Below are 19,535 nucleotides of genomic sequence, written 5' to 3'. Positions count from 1 at the left end.
GATAATTGACAGTCGTCTCTTATCAAATAGAAACGCTCTCAAAATCTTCCTTCTTCGTGAATGTGCTAAGTAAAATGTGCTCAAATTAGTATATGTATTTTGAATAATAAACAACAATAGAGGGCCTGTTGTGTCTTAACAAGCGAGGTGGACATTAATCCCATAACTCTGTCAATCCATGCTTAAAGTTTATACGTCATATACGCACGCGAGGGTGAAAACAAACGCGAGGGTGAATTATTTATCTTTATTTATTTATTTTTTTGAAGTGGACTTGTTTGGACGCGAACATACGCCTTTATATCTAGACGACTATGTGAGAGGTCTGGTTCGACTCGTTTTGGGGTGTTTGCACTGCAGTTAGTCTCGACCACTGGATGATTGTGTGTCCACTAGGTGGCGCGCAAGGACAGCTCATTGTTTTAAACAGCTGAACTGTAAGAGAGATAACATTCTGTCTGTGAAAACACATGATATTTTCTATCTAAATTTTAAAATGTTATATTTGACTTGTTTATTCTACACTTCATTACACAATACTAGCAAAACACTTCCAAATACTACAATGGGAATTACCATGTTTTTTAAGTTTTTTTAACACATTGCTATAAGTGTTTTTTACATAAATAATCATGTAAATACTATGGTATTTTTCGGTCTGGTAATCATTCAGTAGAATTGTAGATGAGGGAGCATGTTTAATAATTGTTTATTAAATAATTCATAAATTATAAAATTTTGCTCACCGATTGACTTGGTCACTATCATTAAAAAGTTTGGGGTTGGTAAAATTATTATTATTATTTTAATGTTGTTGTCACTTTGCTTACCAAAGCTGCATTTATTTGGTAAAAAACAACAACAACTAATAAATAAATACAATTTCACACATGTAATACAATTATACAATTCCTGTGATGCAAAGCTGAATTATCAGCATCATTCCTCTCGTCTTCAGTGTCACATGATCCTTCAGAAATCATTCTAATATGCTGATTTGCTGCAAAGGAAACATTTCTTATTATTAGCAATGTTAAAAACCACTGTGTTGCTTAATATTTCTGAGGAAACAGATTTTTTTCTCTATGTTTATTTTTTTTTTTTTTTGTATTTATTGATGAATAGAAAGTAAATCTCAATGTCTTTACTGTCACATATGTGTCCTTGTTGAATAAAAGTATTAATTTATAAAAAAAAAAATTCAGATCACAGATCACAAACTTTTGAACAGCAGTGTACCTTGAAGGAATTTTATTATAGCAAAAATAATATCAGAGCAATATTACCAGAGTCATTTTTGTGAGGGGGAAAAAAGATACAACATCATACAGATTTTGAATTAAATCTTTTAAATTCATTTATTTACAATGTTCAAATGTTTTATCAGTGCGAATAGTAAGAATATAAATACCTTATTTTACATGCTGGTATCTAATATCTACGAGCTTTGACAAGTAATGGAGGTATTTCATGGATACACATTTAATCTATTTCATGTGATAAAGTGTGTTCACTTAAGGACTACCGATCAATAAATGCTTCTAAACTATTACAGATTACATAGTTACTGACCTGACATCGCTTTCACAAAGACTGACCTTTAACATGAGTAAAAACAAAAGAACGGCTCCCTGAATGTCTCAGTCTATACTATTTACACAAGAGGTTTGGCAGAGCTATAAAATAGTCGACAGGCACTTTAGGAATCTTTTGATTCGTTGTTGGTAATTTAGATGCAGAGCAAACAAAACAAAACACTGTTTTTCTATGTACAGCACTGGCAGAGACTTTAAGGCATGCTGAACATAAGCTGTAAAATACTGTAAGAGGTAATCACTGTAAAACACACCTGCCCATTGAACCCAATGACAGACAGTGTGCATGATGGTCATCTTCATACTAATAATTCATCTGAAACATAACTGGGGGAAAGAACATTCAGACATTTGGGGCAAAAAAATAAAACAATGAATTAAGCTACATCTGCTTAAAAATGCACAGTATAAAAAAAAAACACAATATAAACATTCAAAACAGTGCTGTAAAAATACCACAGTAAACATAAATATTCAATATTGGCATCACAATGACATCCTAATTTACAATTTTACAAATAACCCTATTGCATATCTAAAATACAAAATGTCACTATAAACATTACTTACACATCATAAGTCATCTGTTTATGACTGATGAATTCTGGAATAAACTGTACAAATGCTAAATAATATCAAAGTCTGTAACTCCAGATCAGCTTTATCCATTTCGACGTCAGAAAACTTTTCTGCTCAACTTGGTACACTTGGATAGCTAGCACCTGGCTTCCTTTTGTATTATTGGAATCTTTATAAATACTAAAAACAACTTCAGAGCAGGACAATGTTGTGCTTTAATACTAGTGGGGACACAGAAACTGGTTCAAACCCGCTCCAGTTCATTCAGCGTCCTTCAAGGTGAAGACTCAGATTGATGTTTCATTGCTGCCACTAACAAGAAAAAGAAAGAGAGGTGTTACAATCAGAATGTGACCAAATAAATCCTAATGATCAGCATTTGACCTCCAACTCACTCCGAATCAAAGTCTTCGTTTGCCATGGTGACGGGGCTCGTGCCCAGCTCTACGGTCATCCCGTTCAGTGCAGACTGAGGTGGTAATGGAGGTGGTTTGATGATGATGCTGTTGGCCTCGGTTCCTGAGCGAACCCCCTCGTTTGACCCCACCGATGGAGTCTTTCGGGGGATGTTGTAGTCACTGAGCTTCTCCCTCAAGCGGTTCTTCATGTTCTTGTCCGTCAGAGGGGGTGGATATGTGATCTTGTTCTTTAAAATGCCTAATAAAAGTGAAATGATAATATAATATAATATATCATATTTTAATAGAATATATATATATATTAGTGCCATCAAACGATTAATCGCTATTAATTGCATCCAAAATAAAAGTTTTTGTTTACATATGTATTATGTATATATAAATACACACACACATGCATGTATATATTTAAGAAAAATATGATATGTTTATATTTTAAATATATTTTTATATAATATAAATTATATGAATATAAATATATACCTGTAAATACATGTAAATATTTTCAAAATATATACTGTGTGTGTGTGTGTGTATTTATATATACATAATAAATGTATACAGTACACACACATATATTATGTAAACAAAAACTTTTATTTTGGATGCGATTAATCATTTGACAGCACTAATATATAAATATATATATATACACACACACACACACACAATTATATTATTTAAAATATATAATATGTTCTAATTAAATAAATATTTTATTTTTAATAAAATTCATGAATAGGCACAAATCAATTTAATTTTTATTATTGTTTTTATTATTTTATTTATTATTAGTATTAAATATTATTTTAATATCGTTGATCTTGTTCTTTAAATTCCTAATGAAAGTACTAATATAATACAATATAACATAATACAGAATATCTTAATAGAACTAATAATAAAAAATTCTAGTTTTTTGTTCTAGTTTCTAAATTTTGAAAATTAAAAAGCACACACACACACACACACACACACACACACACACACACACACACACATATATAGATATATATATATAAATAAAACAAATAATAGTGTAATGAATTATTTTACAGTACTCTATTCTCTATTAAATTGTTAAATATTATTTTAATTTTGGTCATCTCGTTCTTTCAAATGCCTAATAAATGAACTAATACAATTCAATATAATATAATACAGAATATTTTAATATATATAAATGTAGATAAATATTATCTAATAAATTATTATATATTATTATACTATTATTAATTACTAACATATTAAATACTTGTATTATGCATGCAGGAAGAAAATGGATTTTTCAAGTACTAAAATGGTTTCATTCACTTGTTTAATAATTGTTTTAGTTTTTAAGTAGTAATTCATATAGTTTAAGTAGACGTCGCTCACCTCTTCTGGGTAACTGGTTGCTGTTTGGCTGACTGGGTGAACTCTCACTTTGAGACACATCTCCATTGTGATTTAATTTATTCCCTTGATGAAGCTCCACATTCACTTTAGTTTCCACCCGCAGTTTCTCTGGACCACCCAGCTCCTCACTTTCACTGGCTGTGGGTGGCTCCTGCGGCCAATATGGCTTCCCTTCACCGGACACAGCATCAGCTGCAGAACAACATGAGGAAAGTTATCAAAAATCCAATTTTAAATATAAATAAAATGAATAAAACATTTAAAAGAGCAGGTCAGATTTCACAGAAGAGGCTGCAGGCACCTTTAGGAGTGCTATGGATGGGCATTCTCTCATTATTCCATTTGGTCCTGGAGTGCCTGGCCTCATCCTCGCTGTCCGAGGAGTGGGAGGAAGCGTAGGAGCTGCTGTGTTCATCCACTGAGAGCTCACTGTCCGAATCAGAGTCTGAAAATAACACAAAAGGATTATTCAGAAGTTATGACACCAGCTGAGCCTTTAATGGTCTTAAAAATAGTTGCATAATGCTCCTAAGTGTTATTTCTGTCCTCACCTTCTGCCTTTTTACTCTTGTGGAAAAAAAGCGATGAGTCTCCTTCATCATGCCCCACATTTCCACCATTAGACGATATGCTGCGTTTCTTCTCCCTGAGTGAAAACAACATCAAATCTATACATTATTACATAATTAGCATTACATTAAGTGGAGTCACACTAAAGTTATTCAGTGACAGTAAGCTGCATGTGAAATGTTCACAAATGCAGCTACCAATATAGCAATATTACATATATGACAACCAGAATTTTTCTTTCATTAGTTAATAACATTTTCTCTGTAAATGTCATATGCTTTACCGCTATGCTTTGTAGTTAGAAGTGTATCTGAGTGATCAAACATGTGAAATCAATACACACTGGATTCAATATAAGATCTGTGTAACAGATGACACTGTGCTGTGAATTACAATACTGTAGGGCTCTGTCAGTGGTTATGGTAAAAAAAAATATGAGTCATAAATATGGCTAAAATGGACCCATTGATAGTCATAATGAACTTAGTCTCAAGTAAAGATATTCAATGGAGTTACCTAAAAACCGAATGCCACTTTGAGATGTTTACGCACAATATACCAGGTAATAATTGGTGCAAATAGGTTAGTGAAACAGCTGACAGCACAGCTGCAGGCAAACGCTGCTCGAGTTCATGAGTTCATAATTCCAGATATATTTAGACCATTAACATACGAGAGAAAAACCAAGGTCTGTGGAAGTTCAAATGATACATGATTCACGCTTTAAGAGGTTAAGGAGGAGGTATGGAGATGTTTTACATTAGCATTTCAAATGAAACATTGTTTTATTACACATGTGTTTAAGAAATACATGATTCTGATTGGTCAGTTTTTCAATATTAAATAACTCAAATCGTAATTCACTCCTGGTGCATTACCTGAATGTGGAAACAAGGTAGCTGCTGCCGTGACTCTTGCCTGATCTAATAGAGCTCTCTAGAGAAACAGTGGACTCTCCAATGGTGGTCCGGTACAGACCTCCATCCTCCGTGTAGACGTCACCATTCAGAGAACGCTGGGATGACAGATGAAGAGACTCACTGTTAGTAATTCGTCAGTAAATACACTGGGCTTAAATACACTTACACTTATTTATTTAATGTACGTGTCAAACTCACTGTGAGTAAGGTAGCCCGTGTTGTACTGGGATCTTCAACTGGTACTTTCTTCCCTGTAAAGACACTTTTTAGGTTCCTCCGCACATCTTTGTTGAGAATACAGTGGAAAAAGAAGATGCAAATGCCCTGGAATTATAAAAGTACACATCATTACAGAATGATTACATACATAAAAGCAAAACTGTTTGTTAAAGAGAGCAAACTAATCCTGTATAGTTTGTAATAAACACATTAAGTAATTCCCATTGATTAATTTCCATTGTATTGCTTTTTTATTTTAACTTTCATTTCATGTTTTTTACTTCAGTTTTCTCTTTCTGTATTGTTTATTTAGTAGCATCAACAAAACAACAATAATTATTATTTAATTACTGACAATTTTGTCGATACAGGATTGTTGACTTTAACTTGACTTGATTGTATTTAATTTAACATTTTTATTTATTTATTTGTTTTTCTTACAATTATATTATTAAAATAAACAATAAAGAAAAAAATAGTAGATAAAGCGATTAGATGCAAGGTATAATAACATGAGGTAAAAATAATAATTAAATTATTAAATACAATCAAGTTAGAGTCAACAATGCTTTATTGATAATTGCAAATTGCATACATCGTCAACATATGTATGCATATATTTTGTTGTTGCTAATAAAATAAAAAATACAGAAAGAATGTTTTCTTTATTTATGAGTTTTAGGACAATATTACAAAGCAGAACAAAAGACAAGATCAACTTAATACAATAGATAAAACATTTAAAAAGTAAATAAAAGAGTGGCTTAGCAAAATAGTGAAAGCGCACAATCAGTATGATGCAATAAAATTATAACTGAAAATAACAAAAAATGTTAGAACTAAGATCCACTCTACATCCAACAATAAAACATGTTCCGTGACATATTGCTTAAAAGGGCCCCAAGCTTTATTAAACTGGTTAGACGAGCCTCTTATAGAATGTTTCAGAAAGAAAACTGTTAAGTAAATAAAGAGATACATTAAATAAATGGTAAAAAAAAAATGACACAGCACATGTCTACCTGTAAGCAGCTGAGGATGGCAAAGAGGTAGTGGAAGGACAACACATCACTGTTGACTGCCATTAGACCCAGCAGCCAGGTGGCGCTGATGAGCAACAGGAGGAGGAAGGTCACTCGAAGAGCTGAGCTGCACAAGAGCAAATGAGAATGATGAAAAAGATTAGCTTTTACCTGCTTCAAGCCATTTGTATTTCTGTATTGTTCAGTTTGACCTTTAAGCTTTCTCGCTGAACTTACATTGCTCCTGACTTTTCTGTTCGCTGGCGCCGTCCACACGAGGCTTTGGCTGCCAGCACAATTAGGACTGTATTTATCTGTTAAACATTGAGGTTTGTTTTGCATTATTTACTCAAAACCAAATACATCAGTTGGGAGATGGAAAGGAAAGCAGTGCTTCCACTGTGTTAAATAAGATTAAAATACACAAACTGACCAGCACTACTATGGAGATTGGTCCTGTGATGCTCCAGATAAGAGTGTCATAAACAGAGAGCCAGCAGAAGTCAGGGTTTCCATAACCCTGAGGATCCAAACCCACAGCCAGACCTGAGAAGAGATCAATCAATCAGCAACAATGCACAATCAAGGTTTGGGTGGTTTTTAACTGTGTGTGTGTGTGTATGTGTGTGTTATATATATATATATATATATATATAAAGAGAGAGAGAGAAATGCTAAAAAAAAAAATAAAAAGAATAAAAAATAAAAATGAAACAAGCTAATTTTTCAGTGAATTTTGATTCAATATTTTGAAAAAATGTCATAAATTCAGTCAGTAATTTACTGTACTTTACCAGTGAAAAGTTGGAGTTGCTAGGATGTTTTTATGTTTTATAAAGAAGTCTCTCATGTTCACCAAGGCTATATTTATTTGACAGTAAAACAGCAATTAATTACCATTTAATATAACTGTATAAATTTAAAATTTAATAGAACTGTTTTCTATTAATATGTTCTAAAATGTAATTTATTTCTATGATGCAAAGCTGATTTTTCAGCATCATTACTCCAGTCTTCAGTGTCACATGATCCTTCAGAAATCATTCTAATATGCTGATTTTCTGCACATGTTTGTGAAAAATCGTGATGCATTTTTTCAGGATCCTTTGATGAACGCAAAATTCAAAAGTACAGCATTTTTTAAATAAAAATCTTTTGTAACAGTATAAATATACTGTCACTTTTGGTTAATTTAATGCACCTTTGCTAAATAAAAAGGATTAATTTCTTAAATTAATTTTACCAACCCCAAACTTTTAAATAACACACAGTATATCTACATATTAGTGCTGTCAAATCGATTAATCATGATTAATCACATCCAAAATAAACATTTGTGTTTACATAATATATGTTTGTGTACTGCGCATATTATATGCATATATAAATACGCACACACATACACAATATATTTAAGAAATATTGCCAAACTTTTATTTTGGATGCGATTAATTGTGATTAATCTATTTGACAGGACTACAACATATATAATGTATAGAAAACATGTTAACTATATATTTCTCAAATAATAGCTTAAAAAATATAGCCAGGTAGATGTGTTAGTGAGCGACTGAGTATCATACAGTACCAGTGATAATGGCAGGAATCCCCCAGCCGATGGCGTAGTAGAAGCGCATGTGGCCCTGGTTGATGTTACGCATCTCGGTCAGCATGCGATAGATGTGCAGCCCCTCCACAAACATCCAGGCAAATGCGCACATGTACGAATAATGTAGCAGAATGGCCACAACTGTACACACAAACTACAAATCAGATAAGAAACAGAAAGGTTTAGTATCACATAGAAGATAAGCAAAATAAAATAATGTGGTTGTTATTACAATCCAAAAACTCTCCAGACTGCTCACCGGACTGTCAGTCTGATTGATGCCAGTGAGGAAGATGAGCTCAGAGAGGAAGATGGCGGCCACCAGGTTCTTGTGGATGCTGTGCAGGTTGGAGTGCAGCTTGTGAAGAATGGCCAACAGGAGGAAGGTGATGAGGAGGGCCACCAGAGAGGCAGACACTGTCGTATAGGTCACCACTTTCAGAGGAAGAACATCACCATGCTATGGACAAGATGACAGAGTTCAAAAACTAGTTAGCTGGCTGTATACTAGCAAAAAAAAAACAAACATATTAACCAAAATAGCTGGCTGTGTCTTACCTCTCGTTTGGAGATGTCCATGAGGACAGCAAAGCTGGTCATGTGGTTGCACTGGCAGCTGATATGAGTCAAGTTTCTGAAGACCAGCTCACAGCCTTTAGAAGACCAGGCGCCTCCACCAGAAACCCTATCAAATAAGAGCGGGAATGACACACATAAAATATATATAAAATTATAAATTATTGCTCTAAAATAACGGCACAAGCAGAGATTGGTTTATTCCTGGCAAATCAGAAAAAGAAATATAATCAGTTCATTCATTAAGGACTCACGGGATGGAGTGGTTCCAGTAGACACACACAGGTTTGGTCCTCTCGTGGGTCTCCAGGAGCCTGAAGTTCAGGGTGATGGGTCTTTGGAGTGGGGTGGGGAGAGGCTCTCCATCCCTGTGGACCACCACGCTCACTACAGGAGTGTTGATGACAGGACGAGTGGGCAGTCTGGGAATGTGTAGAGCACCAGAATGAAAAAAGACATTGTCATACTGGTACCATATTGGTTATCTGCCAGTATTAGAGATCTTTTTTTAAAATTTATCTGTATTGGCTGATATTTACAGAAGAATGAGGAAAATTACGAGATAAAATGTTGACATTATAACATAAAAAGTCATAATATAACATAAAATATTGCCATAATTTTGACTTTAGTATGACATTTTGGCTTTTTAATTGTGCCTTAGTTTATCATTTTGACTTTTTATCTCATAATTTCAACTTATTTGATGATTATGACATAATTTTGATGTTTTATTTCATAATTATGACTTGCTATCTCATTATTTTTCTTTTTTTCCTCAATAAATTTATGTCATAATTTCAACTTTTTATCTCATAATCATGACTTAGTTTGTCAGTTTTGACTTTCTGTCACATAATTATGACTAAATTATGATTTACCAAAGCATGTTTCTTTCTTATGTGGCGAAAATGGGCTTCCGTAGATATTAGAAACTTAATTGTTCATGCTCATTTGCTTTATTTTTACATTTAGACTACCTTTGCTGTCATCTAACACTCACTAAAAGTTAATCTTGAAAGCATTTTTAATCTATGTAGAAAAAATGGTATAGAATTTTAATATCGCCTATTTACCAGAATGAAAGTAATTACTGTTTCAACTTGTCATATCGACTGGAATTTTAAAATTGGTGCATCCCTAATTATTTAAATATTACTCATATTAATTGATATTGTTTTTTAGCATTGCATCTCTTGAATAAGGAAATCTGTTGTTTGTACTGTATGTAATATCCCAGGCTGAAGTGCTACCTAAGACTGCGGCGGTCTGGATCATAACTCTCTGGAAGGAGTCCACCCAGAGACCTGTAGATCATCACCATCACAACAGCAGGTGGATCGGGTTGTTCTGCATGGCGTCTTTTCTTAATGGATGGTGTTAAATCAACAGTATCTGATCCGTCCACATTGATGAAAGACTTAGTTGGTTCAATCTGGGCTGGAGGCTCTGTGGTAAAAGCATCTATAGTGTATAAGACATAATAAAGGTTAGAATGAAATTTTATCACTGCACATTTCCATGAATATTACTGGTAATATAAAGAAACAAGTTTCAAAGTGACAACCTTTGCTCTTTTTTGGCATGGCGAGCAGGTTTGGGAACAGGACAGATGACTCTAGCTCTTTTGAGTACACCTCATTAACTTCCTGAAATCGAGGAATCTTGTCTTGGTTTGCGGTGTCCAGAAAATCTAATGCAACAACTGGAAAATGATACATATTTTTATATCAAACACTCAAAATTGAGCAGAGCAGATGCTACTGGATGGAGAACCCAATACTAACTCATGTTGTCAGTGACGATGGTGAAGGGTCTCAGGTAGGTCTTCCTCATGTTCTGTACCAGTGTGTTGGCGTACTCCTCAAAGTCGTGCAGTAGATGTGCCGTCCCTCCATCGGAGCGCTGTATCTTCTCCCAGTGCTCCTTGTTTACTGGGTCAAGGATGGCACTTCCAGCTTTAATGATGTTCTACCACAACAAAGAAGAGTAATGTTTATTAATATTGGACTGTAACCATCCACTGTGGTTTCAAAATAAAATGTATGTAAATTAATGAATTTATAAATTAATTAATAAAATAAAATATGAAAAATTAATACATTATTTAAAGTATTTTTTAAAAACATTTGTATCAATAAAATTAATAAACTAAAGTTAATAGACATATGTAATACAAGATTTTTAAATTGCATACATACACATGATATATTTAATCTGATGGTTTACATGCTTTCAAACTGGTTAAAGCTGGTCATTTATGGTCATTAGTAGGTTCAACCTGGTTTAGATGGGTCAACACATAGATTACAAACTGGTAAGATCAATGTCAACCAGGTAGACCATCTTGGTTAAGAGAGTTGGAGCTGGTAGGTCATCTTGGACCAAACAGCAATTTGACCAATTTAAGCAATTAAGATTTGGGTTCCAAAAATGTTCAAACTTCAATCAACCAACAAAGTTGTCATAAACGTTTTTCTTCAGCTTTGAGAAGCTAAGGGAAGCGGAAATGAAGAGCTCAGGTGGAAGCCAACATTTTTTTCAATGCAATGATGGACAGTTGGATAGATTTACATGCTTTCTAACTGGTTAAAGCTGGTCATTTATGGTCATTAGTTGGTTCAACCTGGTGTAGATGGTTGATCAGATGGATTACCAGCTGGTTGAAGAGTGTCAACCAGGTAGACCATCTTGGTTAAGACAATTGGAGCTGGTAGGTCATATTGGACCAGCAACAATTCAGATACAATGCACCAAAAACCAATTTGACCAATTTAAGCAATTAAGATTTGGATTCCATAAAGTTCCCAACATCAATCAACCAACAAAGGAGTCATAAATGTATTTTTTTAGCTTTGAGAAGCTGAGGGAGGTTCAGTCGAATAGCTAAAGTGGAAGCCAACATTTATGTTCAATGCAATGACAGACAGTTGGATAGATTTACATGCCTTCTAACTGGTTAAAGCTGGTCAATTATGGTCACTAGTTGGACCACCTTGGTTAAGAGAGCTAGAGCTGGCAGGTCACCTTGGACCCATCAGATTAAACTTGAATGTGAAGTTAGTAAAATCCTGTTTGATTCTTGAAGCGTGTGTGAAGGCTTTGAGGTCTATACCTTGTTGAAATCAGCATCATGAGTGGCGGTGAGCTCAAAGCCCTGCTGCAAACTCTCATGCTCTAACACACTGCCCAGCAGATGGTAGGCAGTCCTCACGTCATTCCCAAAGAGGCGATCCGTGTGGTCAGTGGCAGAGTGCAGCAGGCCCGCAAGGCTTTTTGATCTTTCTCCATCCATTCGAGAAGCATTAGCATGAAGATCCTCACTCTAAGTCACACACGAAGGAGGAAATATTGGTCACTTCTAGGATTATGTAAGATGGAGTAGTATATTTAATAGTCAATTGCACAATTTCTTCCATGACTATAATTCCAACTTGAATCAACCAGCAAAGGAGTCACAGACCTCTTTCTTTAGCCTTGAAAAGCTGAGGGAAGTGCAGTTGAAGAGCTCAGGTGGAAACCAACCTTTATCATCGCTGCAATGACGGATAGCGGTGCCTGTCAAACAACAAATGAAATGATCAGTTATCAGTAAATCATTTAACAATAATGTAATAAAAAGATGAAAATTGCTACATACACTCCCAGTCAAAAGTCACATCTATTTTGTTATTTTTAGTACTTTTAGTTTTTAAATTGCAGTAAAATCTTAAAAATGGAAAAATAACAGTTTTAAAATAAACTTTGTTGTTTATGTAGTTTATTTATTTATTTGTGTGCTTGTGTGTGTGTGTGTGTATACATATACATATATGAGGTACAGTTATATATCAAAACATAAATTATATGAATATAACTATATTTAAAATTATATAAATATAATTGTCTACAAAGATTAAAAGTTATTATATATATATATATATATATATATTACATAAAACTGTATATTTATAATTAATTATAAACTGTCAATTTTTTTAATTGTAATTAAAACAAAAGATTACTAAAGAATTTTTTCTTTAATAATTTTGTCTTTAAAAAAAGTCTACTTCAAAATTTCATGTTTAATTCAACCTAGTACTTGACAGTTTTTTATAATTATTTGTGCAATTTACTAGCAATTTCTATTAGAAAATAGTTTCCTAATTTTTTAATTAATAAATAAATATAGCTGTCTACAAAAATCAAACATTTCAAATCCAGTCAAGTGTGTCCAACTTTTGATTGTTTGTGTAAATTTTGATTTGATTAAAGAGAGTACCACTGGATCCTTTGGGGCAGTTTGTGGCTGCAGGGCCACCAAACATGGTGCGGGGCCACCAGATACCATCTTCAAAGGCTTTTGGACAACCATCATAAACCACTAGATAACAAAAAAAGGAGTGAGAGTGAGGGAGAAGAAAAATCTTGCAAAACAGATGCCATTAAGTGCCTCTAACAAGGTTTGTTGCTATGTCTTAATGATAAGACCTTTCTAGGAGCCACAAATGTCCATTATTTCTAAACCTCACAGTCAGTACAGACACTCAATGCTGACATGAAAGCAGTCCGCTCATGACTGGAGGATATTACACTTACATTTCATCATGCTGCACTTGCAAATGTAAGCTAAAATCGAAAACAGCTTTCATATTTTTGGCCTTATTTATTCAATTGTCCAAGATATTGTCAAGCATTCTGTGAGCAGTTTTGAAATGAGGTTAACAACAGTTAACTGACATCCTGGCCAGTTGACAGCACACATACCCACACATCCCCCGACTGTCACCTCTGCGAAGGGGTTGTCACAACGGTTGCACTGACGACCCACCACACCCATCTTACAGGGGCACTGGCCCGTTACAGGGTCACATGTCCGGGAATGCGCTCCAAGGTGAAAACAATCACACGGGTAGCAAGTGTCTGCACCAAGAGGCCGAAAGTAATTGTCCTGAAAAGGGGAGGATGAGAAAATAATGGAATTTTGTGAGAATGAACCTGAAATTAATATGGAAGCTCCTACTTTTTTATAGAATTGTGAGACATAATAAATGTGATACTTTGTGACATTATATCTTCGAATTCTTAGTTTATCTATATCTATAATATCTTGCAATTCTCCGTTTTTTTTCCAGACTCAGAATAAAAAAAAAAAATTGTGACCTTTTTCTCTTACAATTCTGAGAAATTTTAATTAACATCTCGCAATTCTGAGAACTGTAGACTAAATTGTGAGATATAAACTCAGAACAGAGAGAGAGAAAAAAAATTGAACTGTGTGATAAAATATAGATTTTTTATTCCGTGGTGGAAACAAGCTTCTATAGATTCAAGTTTTTTTTTAATTAATACTTTTATTCAGCAATCATGCACTCAATTTGATGCATTAAATCTGTTTAAAAGCGACAGTGAAATATTTATAATGTTACAAAATATTTGTATTTCAAATAAATGCTTTTGAACTTTCTATTCATCAAATAATCCTGGAAAAATTGTATCATGGTTTCACAAAAAATGTTTTCAACACTGTTAATAATAAGAAATAATTCTTGAGCAACAAATCAGCACATTAGAATGATTTCTAAAGGATCATGTGACACTGAAAACGGGAATAATGATGCTGAAAATTAGGTTTTGAATAAATTATAGTTTAAATATACTGAAATAGAAAACAGTCATTTTAAATTGGAATAATACAATATTTTGGTTCAAATAAATGCAGCCTGGGTGAGCATAAGAGACTTCCTTCAAAAACTTTTAAAAACAGATTGTGCTTAATAGAATAAAAGCTACTTGGTCCAATTTATGTGAAGTGCGACTGTTGGACAACAACTAGAAGTCTAGAAGTCTGGTTTCTTTGGAGAATCTGGAGCATGTGATCACTTGCAGCTTACCTTGCAGCTACACTCTCCTGTGGTTTTATTACAGTCCCGTTTGAAGCCTTTGCTGACATCGCAGTTACAGGGCCCACAGGTCGGGTATCCCCACCAGCCGCGAGCACAAGGTTGGTCCCCTCTGTGTGTGCGCACAAACGTCAAAGTAAGAGTGAAAAATACAACAGTGCAATAGTGCCTAGCAAAAGACATAGTTTAAATTTCAAACTTCACAGAACGAGACTCAAAACAGCTTCTATTGGGGACTGAGACTGATTGGAAATTTGAAAAGGGGGGCATTTGCTTTGAAATTGGACATGTAAAATCAAAGCAGTCGATTCTGACTGCGAGGCAAACACGAAATTGCTTGTGTGAAAGCAATACATCATTCTAAGCTTTGTGATCATTTAAAAGAGAATCTTTTTATGGTAAAAGAAAGGAACAGAAACTAAATCATTTCAAAAATAGACTGTTATTTTAGTCTCTTTTTTCCACTCATGGAAATAGAAATTCTTTCCTAATATTTGGAAGAAGAGTTTAGATTTTTTGTTGTTGTTACTGTTATTATTATTTTATTATTATTATTATTTTTTTTTTTTTTACATCAAATGATGATTTTTTACATTTAAAAGAAAATGTATCTTTAATGGATGAAACACTGGATAATTCCAGTATTCTGAGAATTATTTTACTTCTTGCGTTATAAACAAAAGCCTTACAGTGTGGGCGTCAAAGACATGTGGAATTACCAGAACTGAAGGAAACACCAAAATTAAAGGATCATCATAACAATACCATCACAAACACTGCCAGCGTCTGCTATCACAGTTTTCGCCACTTACAAAACCTTGGCAGTTCATGAAACAGACCATCAGACAATAAAGCTTTTGTCAGTCAGCGTGTTTCAGCAAGTACCAAGATTTAACTAGAAGTCCAGTGATTTTCTTAATCCTAACCGAATCTAAACATTAAAGGGATAGTTCAACCAAAAATGAATGTTGTGCAATTATTTCCAAACCTCTAAGTCTGTGTTTTTTTGTATATGCAGTGAAAGTCAGTGGGGTCCGATGTTGTTTTAAACCGCATTGACTGTAACTTAATGCACAAAAACAGTTGAAGCATTCTTAAAAATATCTTTTATGTTCCAAAAAAAAAAAAAAAAAAAAATTCACTCAAGGGAATGCAAAATAGTACATTTGGTTGCTTAAAAAACTACCAATACATCTTTGTTGAATGAGCTGCAAGATTTGAGGCAGCATTCCTGTATGAAAAACAATTTGAATTGATGTCCCTAAACCTTAGTGTGAGCCATATGAATGAATCAAAGATACGGAGAGATACTCACTTGTGTTCACAGTATTGGCCAAAGTAATTGTGTCCACACTCGCAGCTGTAGCCACGTTTGGTGCTGGGTTTACGAACACAGGAGGAAGTGTGTTCACAAGGGTTCAAGAGACACGCATCCACACAGTCCCTGCCGAAATAACCTGGGGAACAGGAAAAGAGAGAAAAAGAGTGTGTGTCAGATTCAGAAAAATAGACACTAATTTCTAAAATAATATACAGAGGGCTCTAAATGTCTAATTTATAATGTTATAAATAAATCAATAATATATAAATAAAATAAATAATAAATACATTTTTATGTATTCATTTATTTATTTTTTGGAGTGAAAAGTTGAAATTAAAAATGGAAATAATGACAGAAAATAAAATATTATTTTTTTTATTTTATTATTTTATTTGGAACATGAACTTGAAATTAATGAATAATAATAATAATAATAATAATATTATACACAAAAATATTTTTCAAAGAATTTTTGAAAGAAATTAATACATTTATTCAGCAAGGATGTATTAAATTGATGAAAAGCGACAGTAAAGGCATTTATAATGTTACAAAACATTTCTGTTTCTGTTCTGATTTGTTATTCATCAAAGAATCAAAAAAAAAATTGTTTTCAACACATGGTAATAGTAATGTTTCTTGAGCAGAAAATCAGCATATTAGAATGATTTCTGAAGAATCATGTGACACTGAAGACTCACTGAAAGTGAGTGTGTGTATCAAAGATTTATAATACGAGACACTCAAATCTTAAATCATATATAGAGGCCTCTAAAAATCTTCTTTTATTATGATTTTATGTGGTTTTGTATTGAAAAATGTAATTGTATTGAGCAAAAATGTGAAATTCTAAGTGTACTTTTGCTTTAAACTACATGTCATTTCAATTTAAATGTGGTCTTAAGTTTTGCACCCCACTATATAAATCCTCTAAAAGTTTTTAGTTGTTCTGTAGCACTATTGGTGTTACCTGGCTCGCAGACACACGTGTGGGATGCCCAGTTGTCTGTGCAGCGGCTGTGAGATGGACACAGGTTGGACTGACACGCATCGGGTATGTTACATCCGTCTTTCACACGGATTCGCGTTGCATGCCGTATGTTGATGTTGGCAGTGTTGGTGGAGGTCTCGCCCATTCGCACACCCTGTGAAATGACCACATGACGTACTCATATGAATAAGACAATACACACCTTTAAACAATGTAAATGTGTGTTTATGCAAGTATACCTGCATGCAGCCAGTAAATCCAGCCTGCACAGTGCCGTCTTTCTTAAGCAATCCACCGATAAACAAGTTCCTCAGTTTAAGCCCGGGCAGCTCATTACCGATCTCCACTGTCCTCTAGACAACAAAACAATATAATAAATCAAAACAATATCATAAACCTGAGTGTGAAATAAAAAAAGTGTGAAAATATCACAGAATCGTGTGTATTTAGAGAATATAAAAGCTTCAGTAGCTATAGTAAGTTGTAGTAAGTTGTAAGTAAATTTGTATCTTTTTTTTTCATTTTAATTTTTGTTAAAGTTTTAGTTATTTTGCTGTGTACTTTTGCCATTACTTTTATTTATTTTTTTTTTTTAAATGTGTCCATATTTTTCTTCTTTTTTTTTTTCAGTTTTAGTTAATTTAGAAATATATATAGTGTAAATAAATACTGAAATCATATACCTGAAACATGCCATAGTCCAAAGACACGAGAGCCATATATTTGATGTCTTTGCCATCTTTTCCACTCTTGAGCTCAACGAGCACATGGTGCCATTCGCCGTTATCCACGCATACCTGAGGAAAATCTAAGAGCGCCACTCGTCGGACCCCCAGAAACACCTGGAACCGAAGGTGTCTGTTGTTCACCTGGAAATACAAAATAAGAGGCTGAGAAAACTAACACAAGTCTCAATTATCTGCTTTATTAAAGCAGGCCTATCATAGAAAACAGGATTAAATGCAGTGGATTACTGAAACACAATACTCACCATAAGACTAATCTTGGAAAAATCTCCAGCACTGGCTTGCAGTAGAACGCCTGTGCTTTTTCGGGTGCGAAACATAAGACCCATGTACCAGGGGATGGCGATGGTGACGTCGGTCTCGCTCCATGACACCAATGCATGGCCATCGAAATGCAGGGGAGCAGGCATAACTGCAGAATGAAGACCATCAGACAGGTTAGATGACATGCAGACTTTAGTCTGTTGAATTAAATAAATGCCACTTGATGTTTTGGCATTCCCTCCTGTCCTGAAGCACAAATAATCACTATCATTCACACACAGAGGAATGTTTCCCAGTCAACCAGGAGATTTCTTAATCAGGAATGTGAAACGTTCTTCCACACCAGTGTCTTCAGGGCAAATATTTTACTTTGTGAGGGCTGAACTTATGGAAATAACAGTAGTATATCTTAGACTCAGCCCTGGGAGTGTGACAGAAATAGTGGTGATTTTCATTTTCTGGGCCTAAGGGTGCAATATGATCAAAATCTTATATCACGATATGAGTTATTTTATTTCATGGTAACTATATACATATATCAAAGCCTTTTGATACCATAGAAATGTCATAAGTCTTGTCATTAGTGTCAATATCACAAAAAAACTAATACTAGACGAAACAGTCAGCGATTAAATAAGAATAAGAAACAAATTACAAGCAATAGGACAAAAAAACTACAGTAGAACAAATAAGAACTGCTATATACATTGTATAAAGTCATCAAATATTTAAAAACACTACATTCTCTTCACTGTGTAAATTAAATATATATTTCTTCTAATTAAAGTTATAAAAATGATTTAGTCAAGAGCAGTGAGAGATTTTCTCTCGTTTGTTGTTTGATTAACATAAATGACGGACAGCAGGAATATTAGACTGCTGTCACTTTAAGAGCTGCCTGCATACAATATACTGTTACACATGTGTTAAATTTCTCAGCTGTTTGCTTTCACTTAAGACCTATGTTACTGTGTTTAAGAGGATACTTGCAAAGACACATACATTTTGACACATATAAATGTATGTATTTAACCGTTCAAGGCCTATAAAGTGGCAAAAATAACTCTATTCAATACTCCACACTCTTTGAACACCGTCCTCACATGCGTGCGCCCCTCTGACAGCGTTCAGAAATGGCTTAAAATCATTTGTTTTTAAACCACAATGCTTAAAAACGCATGCAAACGGTAAGTTTTCATAATCACGTAGCACAGCAACATCACGTGAATGTGTAATAGAGACGCAATAGAGTCGATAGTCGATAGTGTCATATATCGCCCACCCCTAGTCAGGCCTTATCTTCGGTTTTCCTCAATTGAGATTTTAGGCAGAGAGTAAGAGTGTCCTTTTTGGAGTCCTTGATCTCAGTATGCTGTAGATGTATGTTAAAGAGTAGCCAATGCTCTTCAAAACATCTGCTTTTG

At 34.1% G+C, this 19,535-nt stretch overlaps 1 protein-coding gene across 1 annotated transcript in view; it reads right to left on the bottom strand.

The window, feature by feature from the left end:
• Positions 1-1,241: 1,241 nt before the first annotated feature.
• The window catches only part of celsr1b (cadherin EGF LAG seven-pass G-type receptor 1b), a 49,273-nt gene continuing 30,979 nt past the window's right edge, over positions 1,242-19,535 (bottom strand). The window contains exons 9-35 of the mRNA XM_058767856.1: positions 18,093-18,259; positions 17,785-17,970; positions 17,341-17,454; positions 17,081-17,255; positions 16,105-16,246; positions 14,781-14,901; positions 13,654-13,837; positions 13,169-13,270; positions 12,371-12,465; positions 12,023-12,232; positions 10,695-10,878; positions 10,475-10,612; positions 10,161-10,371; positions 9,162-9,329; positions 8,890-9,016; positions 8,591-8,791; positions 8,311-8,485; positions 7,156-7,268; positions 6,960-7,036; positions 6,723-6,849; positions 5,680-5,805; positions 5,440-5,576; positions 4,543-4,637; positions 4,293-4,436; positions 3,971-4,183; positions 2,570-2,831; positions 1,242-2,486 (exon numbers count right to left, since the gene is read on the bottom strand). Of these exons, the coding sequence (XP_058623839.1) occupies positions 2,462-2,486; positions 2,570-2,831; positions 3,971-4,183; positions 4,293-4,436; positions 4,543-4,637; positions 5,440-5,576; positions 5,680-5,805; positions 6,723-6,849; positions 6,960-7,036; positions 7,156-7,268; positions 8,311-8,485; positions 8,591-8,791; positions 8,890-9,016; positions 9,162-9,329; positions 10,161-10,371; positions 10,475-10,612; positions 10,695-10,878; positions 12,023-12,232; positions 12,371-12,465; positions 13,169-13,270; positions 13,654-13,837; positions 14,781-14,901; positions 16,105-16,246; positions 17,081-17,255; positions 17,341-17,454; positions 17,785-17,970; positions 18,093-18,259 (4,019 nt within the window). The 3' untranslated portion in view covers positions 1,242-2,461. The remainder of the gene's footprint in view (positions 2,487-2,569; positions 2,832-3,970; positions 4,184-4,292; positions 4,437-4,542; positions 4,638-5,439; positions 5,577-5,679; positions 5,806-6,722; positions 6,850-6,959; positions 7,037-7,155; positions 7,269-8,310; positions 8,486-8,590; positions 8,792-8,889; positions 9,017-9,161; positions 9,330-10,160; positions 10,372-10,474; positions 10,613-10,694; positions 10,879-12,022; positions 12,233-12,370; positions 12,466-13,168; positions 13,271-13,653; positions 13,838-14,780; positions 14,902-16,104; positions 16,247-17,080; positions 17,256-17,340; positions 17,455-17,784; positions 17,971-18,092; positions 18,260-19,535) is intronic.

This window comes from Onychostoma macrolepis, chromosome 25 (genome assembly GCF_012432095.1).
Source record: "Onychostoma macrolepis isolate SWU-2019 chromosome 25, ASM1243209v1, whole genome shotgun sequence".
NCBI classification, from domain to species: Eukaryota; Metazoa; Chordata; class Actinopteri; order Cypriniformes; family Cyprinidae; genus Onychostoma; species Onychostoma macrolepis.
Note: the sequence above shows the minus strand (reverse complement) of the source record. Positions and strands in the feature narration are given on the sequence as shown.